The sequence below is a fragment of the Giraffa tippelskirchi genome, chromosome 5, assembly GCF_054371585.1.
Source record: "Giraffa tippelskirchi isolate mGirTip1 chromosome 5, T2T-mGirTip1v1.2.pri, whole genome shotgun sequence".
Lineage (NCBI taxonomy): Eukaryota > Metazoa > Chordata > Mammalia > Artiodactyla > Giraffidae > Giraffa > Giraffa tippelskirchi.
The window spans coordinates 44,221,845-44,237,721 of NC_137279.1; the positions used below are offsets into that span (position 1 = coordinate 44,221,845).

The 15,877-nt window shown below is 40.9% G+C and overlaps 1 protein-coding gene across 1 annotated transcript in view; it reads right to left on the minus strand.

Moving 5' to 3' along the window:
• Window positions 1–15,877, minus strand: part of PLD5 (phospholipase D family member 5) — a 380,049-nt gene that overhangs the window by 64,400 nt on the left and 299,772 nt on the right. The window contains exon 5 of the mRNA XM_081495441.1: window positions 12,446–12,573. Coding sequence (XP_081351567.1) covers window positions 12,446–12,573 — 128 coding nt within the window. The remainder of the gene's footprint in view (window positions 1–12,445; window positions 12,574–15,877) is intronic.

Consider the following 15,877-nt stretch of genomic DNA (forward strand, 5'->3'; position numbering starts at 1 on the left):
AAGCAGTGAATGGAGAGTTTTCCTTTTTCCTAAAGGGAAAGTCGTAGTCATCCTGAAGGCCGGCTGGGAGGCAGAGAGGCTGGCTAATGCTGATTGGTTCATGATACTGGAATTCTAGAATTCGTGTGTTGTTTTCAATGATCAGTGTCTACTCCTATGGACAGTTCTCACTTGTCTGGACTGTTAGCATTCTTCTCTGACATGAGACTTCTTACTAGCCATAGTTGGAAATTAATTAGACCCATGGTGAACCTAAGAATAAATGGATTTTGAATAAGGCCCAATGAGGTGCTCCAATAAGTAAAAGGCTGTAGCTTTGGGGAGTTTTGCCTCTGCACAGTCTTCTTGCATATTTTTTTGGTTCTTGGTTGTATTCCAGTTAGAGAAGCTGCTCTAGTTTCTCAATCTGCAGGATATCACTATAAATGTGCGACATCTGGACCAGTGTTCAGGCACAGGGAAAAGAGTGTTGCATGAAAACCGGGAATTTGTGTCTCATTCCTAACTCTGATGTTATCCAAAGAAATAATTCCAGGACATTCTTCAATTTCCTGATTTGCAAATTTAGAGCCTGTCTCATATATTAATATCGAGAACTTGTTTCATATATTACTATCTCACAGGTCTGCTGTGAGGATTAAATAAATCAATGTTCATGGGGAATATCTAAAAAGAATAAAGTTCTTACTCAAAACTATGAACTTATTAGCATTTCTATATATTGTTTGGTTTATCTTAGTCTTTATTATAAAGCATGATTTCTCCTGCAGGCTTCTGAGAATGAAATTCAGACTGCTACTTCTAGAATAAACATTCCAGCACCACAGGCCAAGTTAGAAGTAGATGAGTATTTTTAGGCAGTTCTTAAGGTCCAAATACGGTACACTCAACCTTGACTAAGACAACATAGAAGTAATTTAGTAGTTTGTGGGTGGAGGTTAAGAAGGTCATGTTACAATGGTACAAGGCAATAGAGTTAATTTTCTATACACAGTTTGCTGAGAGAATTAAGCTTCAGAAAGGGTTTTTTAAAAAATATGACAGTTAAATTTTGTTGAACTCAACAATAAAGGACTGAAGTGACAGCTAATTATAATAATAAATGCTTGAGCTGTAAACTTGAAGTATGCAGAATGATTAATGGGTACAAAAGTAGTATTTTAGCAAGTCACTGTATCAGGATAATTCATCTCAATTTTTTTCTAATTAAAATATGAAAGCCATGAAGTAGGAAAAAATGGGGCAATAAAATTCACCTAAGTGAATCTTGGTTAATATATTTGTTAAATGAATTTCCTGGGTCTGACTGAGCTCTCAATGAAATCCAGTGAAACATATTTAATAAACTTTTATTGAAGGAAACAAAATCTGTATGTATATATTCAGCAAGCTTTGGCAAGTAGTTTACTTCAATATTAAAAACAACACAAAATAAAACTTCATGGTTAAAAGTGGTATTTTTATTCATATAAAAATAAATTTTCATAACGATAGCATATTCTTAACAATCATGAAGGTGATGTCAGAAATGTTACTAAATTGGTGTGGACCAGCTTTTGGTGGAGGTCACTGGTCTGTCACTAAGCCCAATATACAAACTGAGAATGTGTGGCCAGGCTTTTGCTCTCAATCATTTCTCCTATAATTTTCAAGTTTTGATTCCAATTCTCTCATATGATATGGCTATCTTACATGGTTAGTAAGCACACTCTAGTTTGTTAATTCATGCATTCATTTGATAAAAGTTTTTTAAGCATCTCACATCCGGATGCTGGGATTTCAGGTAATAACCCACAGGCAGGTGACTCCCCATCCCAGTTCTCAATATAGGCAGCCAGATACCTGTTTGGGATTCTAAAACCAGCCTGTGGGGAAGTGGATGGTAGGAGTCATGGGATTAGGCAGGCTTTTTTCATCCCTGAGAGACTGAATATACAAATGGACAATGGCCAGACCATATATAAAAATACAACTCTGACCCACCACCTTCAGCAACCAGCCCAGAGAGCCAAATAATAACCCCCTACAGCAACTGCGTGGGCAGCATTTGATTAATAACTACTAGCTACCCTCATTTTGTCTGGTTTCCAGTTTAAGACCAGCTACATAAAGGCAAATATGTACCCCTAATCAATTACATAGGATGCTGTTCTTAGTCGCTCAGTTGTGCCTGACTCTTTGTGACCCCATGGGCTGTAGCTCGCCAGGCTCCTCTGTCCATGGGGATTCTCCAGGCAAGAATACTGGAGTGGGTTGCCATGCCCTCCTCCAGAGGATATTCCCAACCCAGGGATTGAGCCCAGGTCTCCCACATTGCAGGCAGATTCTTTACCATCTGAGCCACCAGGGAAGCCCAAGAATACAGGAGTGGGTAGCCTATCCCTTCTCTGGGGATCTTCCCGACCCAGGAATTGAACTGGGGTCTCCTGCATTGCAGGAGGATTCTTTACCAGCTGAGCTACCAGGGAAGCCCATTACATAGGATACCCTACTTTTTAGTTAATTCTCCTACAATTTCCCTATGCTAACAGCCTCCAATCAGCTTCATCCCATGTTTCCACTACAAAGTTTTCCACTCCTCTGTCTTTGAGCCTCTGCCAGATGCAAGTGGTAGTGGTTGATTATCTTGCTTGCTTATTCTCACTTGGGTGGTCTGCATTTATTTCCATGCCCCTGTTCACTTTCCTCCTGTGAGTATTGTTCGAATGAACTCGCTGAAATCTCTTGAAGTCTTGTTTCTGAAAACCGAGACCTTAACTATATCTCCCAGATTTGGGCTATTTGTAAATTTGGTCAGTTGCCTTCTAGGTATGACTGTTGATAATAACCTTGAACAGCACAGGATGTAGAATAAACCTCTATGGTTAAGACATGTGATATCTCCCTTCAGAGGGACACAACCCCCACCCCATGTCCCTTCTGGGCTGCTGCCCACCATGCTATACCTTTAACCAGGCCATGAGTTAGAGAGATTTACAAAATCTTTGCCAAAAATAGCAAATAAATGCCAGCATTCCCTTGATCTACTGATCTAGATAACTTATCAAAGAAAGAAAAAAGTTTCCTTGTCATCAGCTCTACTGGCTACAATTTACTGAGCACTAGCTGGGCTGCAGGTCCAGTGCTAGGGTGTGAGATCCAGTCTGATCTCTAACAATTGTAGGAGGTTGGTATCATTAATCAATTGCTGAGAGAAATTTAAGCTCAGGGAAATGAAAAAAAACTTGCCTATAGTTATATAATTATGAGAGATAGAAAAAATTCAATTTTAGTGTTATCTGACTCCAACTATTAAGCTATATTGCCAAGCAATGCTGTTAGTAACAACAAACAAAAAATAATGAGGCCAGCGAAACATTAAATTCAGGGTTAGCTTCTATTTTCATAAGTATAGTGCCCACATGACTTCAAGCCAAAGTCTGCAGGGGAGGGCTACTTTTGAAGTTCCATATTGAATTTTGGGCATCATATTTTACAAGGAACTTTAACCAAATGGATTATATTTAGAAAAAAAAGTGGCCAGGATGGAGATCTTGAGACATGTTATCTAAGGAGCCATTATGGATACCTAGGATTATCACATCACTTAGGACAGATTGAGGAGGCAAGTGTTACAGGGACATATGAAGGAAAATATTTAGAAATAAAATTTCACTTGAGAATGACCTACTAACTGAATTTCATCTTGGGAAAGGTGAACAGGAGAGAACAAATGATGTTCCTATTTCTTCACTTAATTGCACAAATTGAGAGCATTTTATAATAGTAAACTGGTTTTATGAGAATGTACCTCAGGGGAGACTAGGAAAGAGGATTTCCTACTTATGCTTCTTTTGAACAATATTTCTGCCAAATTGTTACTTTGAAAATTATAGAAAATAAGCATGGCTTTGTTACTGAAAATCTGTCTGCTAATACATTTCCTTTATATGAAATAGGGACTTCTAGCTCCTCATTTACTTTAGAATTCATATGCAAACAAAAAATGACCTTTTTGAGCAGCCCAGGTAATCTTCTGAATCAACATTGGAAGAATGAATCCTTTGTTTTCCTTCATTACATGTTGCCTAAGGAATATTAATTTTTTCTTTTTGCAATTGAATTGCTTTTTCCTTTGGTTAGTTTTCATTTTGGATCCAATATCTATTTCCTTGCATTCCCAATGCCCACTTCCATAGGAGCTAAAACAGGTCTTTAGAAAATCATAAATTGTGAAAAGTTCAGCTCAATGCTAGCCCTGAACAGGGTGGCAGGATGTGCTATAAAGCAGTGCCCTCCACTTGCCCACTGGCACACCCACTCAGTCGTCAAAACTCTACCTCAGTGCTTTGTTCTTTTAATTGAAAGAAAAACGGACAAGAAGAGGGAATCAAAGACACTTTAAGTCTCAGCACCCTTTCTCATCGCAAACATCAGTCTATGATTTCAACCCACAGAGACTAGGAAGAAGGGATCAGCATGGCGAGGCAGGAGGAGTACAATTCTTGTCATCATCCTACACAATGGTTATTGTCAGAAAGGAGCTGTGATGAAATCAGTAGCTTTAGGGTCAGTCAAGAAACTATTACTATTCAGATGTCCAAGTCGTTAGATAAAAAGCACCAATACTGGCCAATTTCTTTGCTGTTTCTCCAACTGCCCATTGGATATCAGAACGACCCCTACCCCCTGATAGTCCACATTTCTTTTGACTGTATTGTCCTTCTCCTTGTTGGCCCAGGTCCATCCAGATGCTGGGACAATATCCATTATTCTCTCTGGCTCATTCCTTACAACCGATCAGTCCCTGTGACACAGCTTTACCATGTCTTTTCTGTTGCAGTACTTTCTAGTTCTCAAAGTCAGTCTGAAATCTTTACAGCAGGCTAGAAATTCAGGTAGGATTTCTATGTTGCAGTCTTGAGATCAAATTCCTTCTTCTGAAAACCTCAGTCTTTGCCTTTATGGTCTTCAGTTGACTGGATGAGGCCCTTCCACATAAGGCAGGATAATCTGTTTTACTCAGGTCTACCTATTTAAATGTTGTTGCTTAGTTGCTAGGTTGTGTCTGACTTGTTGGGATCTCATGGACTGCAGCATCCCAGGCTCCTCTGTCCTCCATTATCTCCTAGAGTTTGCTAAAATTCATGTCTTTTGAGTCAGCGATGTTATCTGACCATCACATCTTCTGCCATCCTCTTCTCTTCCTGTCCTCAGTCTTTCCCAGCATCAGGGTCTTTCCCAATGAGTCAGCTCTTTGCATCAGGTGGCCAAAATATTGCCTTCAGCTTCAGTAATGGTCCTTCCAATGAATATTCAGGGTTTATTTCCTTTAGGATTGACTGGTTTTATCTCCTTGCAGTCCAAGGGACTCTCAAGAGTCTTCTCCAGTACGACAATTCAGTGCTTAGCCTTCTTTATGATTCAAATCTCTCATCTGTACATGACTACTGGAAAAACCATAGCTTTGACTAGATGGATCTTTGTTGGCAAAGTCATGTCTAAAGGTTACTCACATCTAAAAAATACCTTCACAGCAACATCTAGACTGGTATTTGAATGAACAAACAGGCGTGATAGCTTAGCCAAGTTGATATATGAAATTAACCTTCACACCATCATAATTCAGTCCTGCCACTTTCCCCTTTAATCTTGGCCACAGAATCTCTATTCATGCTTTCCTCACTCCTCAGCCTGAGCACTTTCACTAGGTTTGTTCCAGGGTTCAGGTCCTGGCCCATCACAGATCTTCAGTGTTTCTCCCATAGCTTGTAGGGTTGAATCCACATCCTGCCCTGGGTTGTTTTGATCACCAACACAGTCACTGGAATACCTCATCTTAGAGCTCTTATGTTCCCTGCTCCAACAGCTGGCTTGTTTTAAGATATACCTTTCAGGTCTTTTCAGAATAAAGATGGATAGAGGAGCCTGGCAGGCTACAGTCCTTGGGGTTGCAAAAGAGTCAGACATCACTTGGTGACTAAACAATAACAATAAGATTAAAATACACATTAACAGAGTCAAATAGGCCTATTCCTATTTGTTATAATTATATTTTAAAATGTTATTTAAATATTTCCCCTATACAGAATTGCCAGATTCACGTGAGCAAGGAACCCACTGAACCTTGCCTCCAATTCCAGGCTAGTAGTTCATTTCAGAGGGTATATTTGAAAAATTATAAAAGTAACTTTTACTAACAGCATGATTTTCACTTTTTTCCTTTTCAGCTTCTTCTAGTTCAGCATCAAGCCTCCAGAACCCTGTGGTTTGAAGACTTGTGCCCTTTTCCTTCTACTTCACATACTGGTTAGTCTTTTGCTTGCTTTGTTAGTGCTGCCTTTTTGGTTTCCTCCTTAGTGATTTTAGGAGCTCCCTTTTCCCTCCCACGGGACTCCCTATGGCCACAGATTCTAGGGGAGCACCTGAACCACTGCAGGAGAATATAGAAGCACACATACATTGACTTCTAGTCAATTCAACTCAGATAATTAACTGAGTTTGCAGAACTTAAATACTGAATAACAGTAGGCATCATTCTGTGGCTATCATATCATCATGGGTTTGCAATCAGAAAGATGTGAATGGAAAGGCAAATATCATATGATGTTGCTTATATGTGGAATCTTAAAAAGGGTACAAATGAACTTATCTACAGAATAGAGTTACAGAGGTAGAAAACAAACTTACGGTTACCAGGGAAGTATGTTAGTTGATCAGTTGTGTCTGACTCTACAGAAGGACTATAGCCTGCCAGGCTTCTCTGTCAATGGAATTTTTCAGACAAGAACACTGGAGTGGGTAGCCATCCCTTCTCCAGGGCATCTTTCCAACCCAGGGATTGAAACCGGGTGTCCCGCATTACAGTTAGATTCTTTACTGTGTGAGCCACCAGGAAAGTACCATGGTTACCAGGGGGTAAGGGATAAATTAAAGATTAGGATTGACATACACACACTACTATATATATAACAAATAATTAATAAGGACCTATATAGCACAGAGAATTCCACTCAATACTTGGAAATGGCCTATGTGGGAAAAGAATCTAAAAACAGTGTATTGATGAATATGTATAACTGATTACTTTGCTGCACATCTGAAACTAACTCAACATTGTAAATCAACTATACTCCAATAAAAATTTTTTAAAAAAGAAAGATGTGAATGAGTGAAGGTATCTAAATGAATAGCGTTGTTAGCTATTCTTAAAGAAAAGAGTTAGAGTAAATTTATTGTATAGCATGAAAGAAAAATCCTAAAAGAAAAGAATTTTTCATAATGTAATTTATTTTTAAAAATTATTAACATGAAGTAAGAGAGAAGGGTTTGGAACTAGATTGCCTTCGTTTGAATTCTTGCTTTGCAGCTTCTTGGAAGGTGACCTTGGGTAGATTACTGATGTGTGTCTCAATTTCCTCCTTTGTAAAATAAAGTGATAACAGTAGTATTTAAAAGAAAGGGTTATTGTGAAAATTGAATGAGTTCATATTCTTTAACACTTAGAAGAATGCCTAGCATAGAGAAAACCTGCAATACACTAAAACTCTTATCATTAGTTTTATTATTTCTCTTACTTACTATAGATTTAAAGCAGATTAAAAAGCAGAGACATCACTTTGCTGATAAAGGTCCATATAGTCAAAGCTATGGTTTTTCCAGTAGTCATGTACAGATGTGAGAGCTGGCCCATAAAGAAGACTGAGCACTGAAGAATTGAAGCTTTTGAACTGTGGTGCTAGAGAATTCTCTTGAGAGTCCCTTGGACAGCAAGAAGATCAAATCAGTCAATGCTAGAGGAAATCAGTCCTGAATATTGATTGGAAGGACTGATGTTAAAGCTGAAGCTCCAATCCTTTGGCTACCTGATGTGAATAGCCAACTCATTGGAAAAGACACTGATGCTGGGAAAGATTGAGGGCAGGAGGAGAAGGGGAAGACAGAGGATGAAATGGTTGGAAGGCATCACCAACTTCATGGAAATGAGTTTGAGCAAACTCTGGGAGATAGTGAAGGCCAGAGAAGCCTGGCATGTTGCAGTTCACGGATGAGGTCATAAAGAGTTGGATAGAACGTAGCAACTAAACAACTATAGACTTAAGGTAATAATTAATAATAATAATCTGATTTCAGTAGAAAACTTCACAAAATATAAAGCTAACGGAATAGGTTGAGTTTGATACTTGGAAAATGTATTATAATTTTTCATGTAAATATTAGTTTCACAGACATTTCTCAAATGAAAAAATCTGTTCTAACATATGAGCCCTGCTGTGCAATGTGTTATGTCTCATGAAGTAAACCAAGAAAAAAGCCCACATAAGCAAGCACAGATGAAAGGAAAACATTTAAAACAGATGATACAGGTATAACAACATAATTTCAAATAGCAAAAACTAAGGGGAAAGGGTGGACAAAGAGACAATACGCGTGACTATGTGTGGAGAGGAGGCAGAGAAATGGTGGCTGTTGACGTAAGATAAGTAGGTTAGCAGTTGACATATAGACTGTTGTTATTATTTAGTCACTAAGTTGTGTCTGACTCTTTGTGACCTCATGGACTGTAGCCCGCCAGGCTCCTCAGTCCATGGGATTTCCCCAGGCAATAATACTGGAGTGAGTTGCTATTTCTTTCTCCAGGGGATCTTCCTGACCCAGGGATCAAACCCACATCTCCTAAGTCTCTCGCACTGGCAGACGGATTCTTTACCACTGAGCCACCTGGGGAGCCCGAGATTATGAATTAGAAAATGAGTTATTTTAAAATTCTTTTTTTTTAATTTTTTTATTTTTTAATTTATTTATTTTAATTGGAGGCTAATTACTTTAAAATACTCTTATTCCATACTTAAGAAATAGCATGATAATTCATTTATGTTTTTAAAAGTATAACTTTGTTGGTACATTTGAGCTGAAGGAAAGACATCTAAGAAGTCCAGTTAGTTTGCTCTCCCTCTCATTCTGGGTTTAGGCAGTGGTGGTGGTCCAGTCACTAAGTCGTGTCTACTCTTGCGACCCCATGGATCCCCTGCCAGGCGGCTCTGTCCATGGGATTCTCCAGGCAAGAATACTGGAGTGGGTTGCCATTTCCTTCTCCATCTGAGAACAACCCAGGATGAGGTCAGAGGGACATCTCTTCTAGACAGACTGGAGGGCTCAGTGCCATGCAGTGCCAGTAGTGGAGAGGTGGTGATTCTCCAGTTCCTAATGAGAATGGCATTAAGTGAAGCATAGGAGTTGGCCTGTCTTTAAGAAAGAAGCTTGATTAGTCATGATACAGAGAACTGGGTCCAGGTACTTGCCCACTTCTTCCTCTGGTCTTCTGTATAACTGAAAGGAAACTAGCTACCACTTAGAAATATGGAAATAAGGAATATCCATAAAATAGCTTCTGCTCTTCATATGAATAGAAAATAACTTGCACCTTATCTTCTCTCTGTATTTACCGTGTTTTAAGTGGGGAAATTTTCATATTTTATAACGATGATACATTTAAAAAGGAAATAATGACTACACAGAGAGTAACCATTTAAAAGATCAACTTACTTTCCTGCAAAATAAACAACTAAAAGCAAAGACAAAGGAATAATCCTTAAGCAGAGAAACCAATACTTGAATATACGTCTGTCTGTCTATATAAGGAAAGGAGAAGAAGGAAATAGAGAAAATAAAGATTACTTGCTCAAAAATTTGGAGAAAAATGTCATCAAACCTCAATAATTCAAACCTCATTCAAATGGAATTAACAGAACTTTAAACTCTATCTGTTAATAACAAAAATAAAATAAAATAAAATTTAATGGTAGGAAAACATATATTCTTAACAAAAATAAGCAAATGATGCTCAAGTTAAAAACCACTTAGCAGGGGAGAGGAGTCAAGATGGTGAAACAGGAGGATGTGGAGTTTCACCTCCTCCTACAAATGCATCAAGAATACATCAGGGTTTCCCTGGTGTCTCGGTGGTAAAGAACCCACTTGCCAGTGCAGGAGATGTGGGTTAGATCCCTGATCCAGGAAGATCCCACATGCTGTGGAGCAACTAAGCCTGTGTGCCACAACTATCGAGCCTGTGCACTAGAGCCTGGGAGCCACAGCTACTGAAGCCCACGTGCCCCAGGGCCCATGCTCCACAACAAGAGAAGCCACTGCAATGAGTAGCCCATGCACTGTTAACTAGAGAGTAGCCCTCGCTCTCTGCAACTAGAGTAAAGGTCATGCAGCAATGAAGACCCAGCACAGCCAAAAATTAATTAATTAATAAAAAAAGAATACATCTACCAACAGAACAGTTCTCACAGAGCACTTGCTGAACACTAGCAGAGGACCTTGGGCACCTGAAACAACAAGAAAAATCCCCATAAAACCAGGTAGGACAAAAGAAAGACAAATAGAAACAAGGAAATGGGATAAAGTCTTGCACCTCTGGAGGGGAGCTGAAGGAAAGGAAAGGTTCCCGCAACTGGGGAAGCCCCCTCACCAGTGGGGAGATCCTCTGGGACAGAAGAGGAGCTTTGGGGGCTCAGAGGAGAGGGCGGCAACCCATTTATGGCAGGCAGGACAGCATAAGACCTACACGGGAGGTAAGTGCCAGAGCCCTCTGGCCTCGGCCTAAGACGTGTGTTTGCTGGTGCAGAGGGGATGTTGGGTGCTGGAATGTAGGGTCTGGAGAGCAGACCCAGTGAGGAGACAGCTGCTGGCTGTAAAGAGACAGCCTGAAGGAATAAGAGTAAGAAACTCCACAACTGGTAATGTTTGTGGAAGCAGCCTGGGCCACCATAGCCACAGGGTGCATTGTTGAATGGCCCTCAAGCAGTGGGGCCACCACTGCAGCCCCCTTCCATGTGCTGGTCCCTGCCTCCATGGGCACCGGAAAGGGCACTCACCTGAGTAGCTCACACGCCCCACCCATCGCTGCCTCTCTCTGCCCACCTGGGCAAGCATGTGTGTTCCAAGGCATCCTTGGGAGTAGATGTTGGTGGGAGACACACATGCAAAAGTGGGGCTGAAACCACAGCTGAGATCCAGGGGCCCTGTGACTAAGGAGCAAGAGCTGAAATCTCTCCATGCATTTACACCCCCACTGCTGGCTTTGGAAACTCAGCAACTGTGGGATATTTGAACAGATAAATGCTCCCATAGCTGAGACAGGTGTAGGTTTAGGGCCTATAGGCTTTGTGGGCATAGCCATGCCAGGATTCTGTTCTCTGCTCAGACACTCAGTCGTGTCTGACTTTCTGTGACCCTGTTGGACCAGACCAAAATCTAAGCTGCCTCCACAGCCCCCACAGTGGGTCCAGATGCATGGTTACTGCAGTCCTGGGACCTGACCGGTGGACATGCACAGACAGTCTGGTGAAACAATGCCTGAGAGACACTAGGGCCAAATGCCAGCATACCCACAGTTACAGGAGGGCCAAGAGCAGTGCCACCAACAGTGTGATTTGAAAAGTGACACAGGGATGTGAAAAGTGACACAACGGAACACACCCACAGGTGAACAGCTCCAGAGAAGGCCTACTCAGTGGCTTCCCTTCCAGCGGGAGTGTTCAGTCCCACTTACCTCACATCGCAGGTCAGAAACACGGCTAAGATACAGATCTGGAAGTCTCTACTCCAACCACTGGGGAGCCAGCCCCACCTCTGACAGGGCAGTGACAATCAGAGCAGAGAGGAGGCCCTGCTCAACACCCAGTGCAGACTCTGGTCACCACAACATCCATCCCACTGTTATCAAGGGGATACGGATCAGCATACATGGAGAAAAGAGGTGGCAGACATCCATTGCAAAAACAGCCCTCACATAAAAAAAATACCAAACCCATATAGGCTACACAGAGAAGGTTCCACATAAAAATAGCCCTCTAAGAGAATCTATTGTTGTTGTTTAGTCACTAAGTCGTGATGACTCTTTGCGACCCCATGGACTGTAGCCCACCAGGCTCCTCTGTCCATGGGGTTCTTCCCCACCTTGGGATCGAACCCACGTCTCCTGTGTCTCCTGCATTGGCAGGCAGATTCTTTACCACTGCACCATCGTGGAAGCCCAGAGAGTCTGAGGGTCAAGCATCAGGAGGAAGAACCTCCAGAGGGAATGGCTACCCACTCCACTATTCTTGCCTGGAGAACCCCATGGGCAGAGAAGCCTGGCGGGCTACAGTCATGGGGTCACAAAGAGTCGGACACGACTGAGTGACTTTAGAGCATAGCACATGCTCTAAAGAATGTGGGAATAGCATCTGAGTTATGAAAGCACTGAAGCAACGGCAGTTCTTTTGCTGAAATGATTCTGAAAAGGAAAGGTTTATTATTTTCCTTTAATTGAGGGTAAAACTACTAAAACTGTGCAGTTAAAAATAATAAATGCTGTAGGTTTAAATTCTCTTAATCATAGTAGAGGTGACTGAGGGCTTTATGGAGGTGGTAGTTTTGATGCTGACAAAACTATACATAATGAAAAGATTACCTGTCCCAGCGACTGCCAGTCCAAACCAGCACTGCCGATGTAAACATGCTGTTTGTCCACAATCCAGAAGGAGGACTGCAGTCGACCCTTGTTGTAGGCAGTCATGTTCATGTAGGTCACCTCAGCTCCTAGGAGTTTAAGGAAATCCCAGTCAGCCTCTGTGTCAAGGCCCTGACTGTGCAGTCACCTACCCGCAGCAATACTCATGGTCTGCATCCACCATAGCTGGCACTTAAGGAAGCCACATATTTACATTAGTTTAGTTCATAGAGCACCCCTGAAGAGCTACTTTATTCCCAAAAAGAACACAAAGGAATAAAAGAGAATAAGTTTTCCCTACGATATGACAAGATCATGGCTTCTCAAGTCAGATCAGGCTCAGATCCCTGCTCCTTGATTTATCATTCAGATGGTGAGATAGGTGTGCCATGCTCTTCTTTTACTTTTGGGATACTTTTCATACAGTTTTGCAATCAGTAAAAACGTTGGTCTTTCTTAATAATATGGCTTTCCTCAACAAGGAACTGGCCTTCATTTTCTTTATTGATTTATATATTGATTTATAATATTGTGTTAGTTTCAGGTGTACAGCAAAGTGATCTAGTTACACACACACACACACAGAGTTGTGTCCAACTCCTTGCGGCCCCATGGAATACATAGACCATGGAATTCTCCAGGCCAGAATACTGGAGTGGGTAGCCTTTTCCCTCTCCAGGGGATCTTCCCGACCGAGGGATTGAACCCAGGTCTCCCACATTGCAGGCAGATTCTTTACCAGCTGAGCCACAAGGGAAGCCCAAGAATACCAGAGTGGGTAGCCTATCTCTTCTCCAGCAGATCTTCCCAACCCAGGAATCGAACCGGGGTCTCCTGCATTGCAGGTGGATTCTTTACTAACTGAGCTATCAGGGAAGGCCTCCCCCACCCCACCCCCCACCAAAATACACACATGGCTACACTTCAGGATATGGAAAGGAAGAGTGATTTACACTATAAACTTAACCTATAACTCTTGGGAAGATGTTAAGTATGCATCTCGTTTCTTGTGGCAGGAAGATAGAGAAACCAGGAAGCTGGGAGAGGATCTGAGGTGAAGAAAGCATCCAGGAAGATTTTCTCTGTGGGTGGAGCAAACTCATTATCCTAGATAAGTACAGGCACATGTTCCTTAGCCTTCAGCCGTCCTGGAATAGTAACATCCCAGAGGACGAACAGTTGGGAAAGGCGGAATCTGAATGTCCAAAGTGGGGAGTTACCATGGCAATCATGGAGAGACGCAAATCTGCATGGAGGGTGTGATACCCCCAGAGGCTGTTGCCAGTGCTCCTAAGTGGATGAAGAGCAGCGTTTGTCTTTGGAGAGTGTTAGTTTCCTAGGGCTGCCATGACAAAGTATCACAAACTGAGTGGCTTAAAACAACAGAAACTTATTCTTCCTTAGTTCTGGAGATTAGAAGTTCAAGATGTCAGCAGGGCCATGATCCCTCTGAAACCTGTAGAGGAGAATCCTTTCTTGCTTCTTCCCAGCTCCTTGTGGTGGCCATCAATCTTTGGCATTCCTTGGCTTACAGATGCATCACCTCAATCTTCCCACCTCTGATGCCACGTGACATATTCTCCCTGCGTGTCTCTGTCTTCTCCTCTTCTTATAGTGACACCAATTATGTTGGATTAAGGGCCCACCCTGCTACAGCATGACCCTATCTTAATTAATTATATCTGCAAAACCCCTATTTCCAAACAAGTTTATAATTGAAGGTACAGGGAGGGGTAGGTCTTCAACTTGTCTTTGGGCAGACACAACTCAATCTGTAACAGAGATCTTGGCCAAATTAAATGGCTGTGCCCTTCAATAGCACTAGACTGAACAGCACTAATGGTATTATTTTCTCATCTCTGGAGGAAGAGCATCAAGGTGACCTTGGGTTTGCTTCAGAAAAAAGAATAAGAATAAAAAGAATGGAGGACCATTCACAAGCCATCAAAGACAACATCAAGCATGCTAACAGACATATAGTAGGGCTCCTATAAAGAGAAGAGAGAAAGAGAGAAAGGGGAAGAGAACATATTTGAAGACATAATAGCTGAAAACTTCCCTAACCTGGGGAAGGTAACAGATATCTAGATCCAGGAATCACAGAGAGTCCCAAACAAGATCAACCCTAAGAAGACCATACCAAGACAAGCTGTAATTAAAATGTCAAAAGTTAAAGATAGAATATTAACAGCAGCAAGGGAAAATCAATGAGTTACCTACAAAGGAACTCCCATGAGGCTCTCAGCTGAATTTTCAGCAGAAATCTGCAGGCCAGAAGGGAACTGCCAATATATTTAAAGAGAAGGAAGAGGAAAAGCTACAACTAAGAATACCTGACAAGGCTTTCATTCAGATTTGATGGAGAAATCAAAAGTTTTACAAACAAGCAAAAGCTAGCACCACTACAGCAGCTTTATAGTGAAATGTTAAAGGGACTAGAAACATGAAAATTATGAAAGAAAAAAAACTTCATTGGTAAAGGCAAATATATAGTAAAAGTAGTAAATCAGCAATGTGTAAAGGTAGTAGGATGGATAAAAGACAAAAGCAGGGAGAATTGGATGAAGGCAACTGAAAGGTACAAAGTTCCATTTATAAGATAAAAAAGCACTATGATGTACAACATAATAAATACGATTGACAATGCTGTATGTTAGAGATGAAACTTTTAAAAAGAGTAAATCCTTAGAGTTCTCATCACAAATTTTTTCCTATTTATTTAATTTTGTATCTATATGAGATGATAGACATTTAGTAAACTTACTGTGATGAACATTTCATGATGTACGTAAGTCAAATCCACCTTAAACATATAGCACTTATGTCAATATGTCAATAAAACTGGAAGAAATAAAAACAAATTCAAGCATATCAAATAAAGTGTAACATTTAAAATGATTAGGATCTGTTTCATCCCTGCTGTTCAGATGGCAAGGGGTACTGAGTATCTGACAGATCAAAAAGGTGTGACCCTGTCACTCTAATAAGGAGCCCCAAGTGAAGGCTGAGAGCTTGGAAGACAGCGATGGCTCTGCTAAGGCAACAGCTACAAGGCCAATGGAACTGTGTGTAGAGATCAAGCAATATATAATAATGGTAACTCCCACTTACTGAACAGCTCTTTGTGACCAGGGTCAGGACAGCTATGTTACAACACATGGTATATCATTTTTCCCCCTACAAATTACTGGACTTGGTGTAAGAAAATCCACTGAAAATATTTGATGATATATCTGGAAAACTATTTGTCTACATATGGTTTTGAAATATCACTTTTTTATTAAGAACTATTTCTTTCTTCTATCTAAATCTAATTCCCATCTATTTCTGAAGATACATGCTTTATCTTAATTTGTACCTCAATTTAGATACTACATTTATATAATTTATACA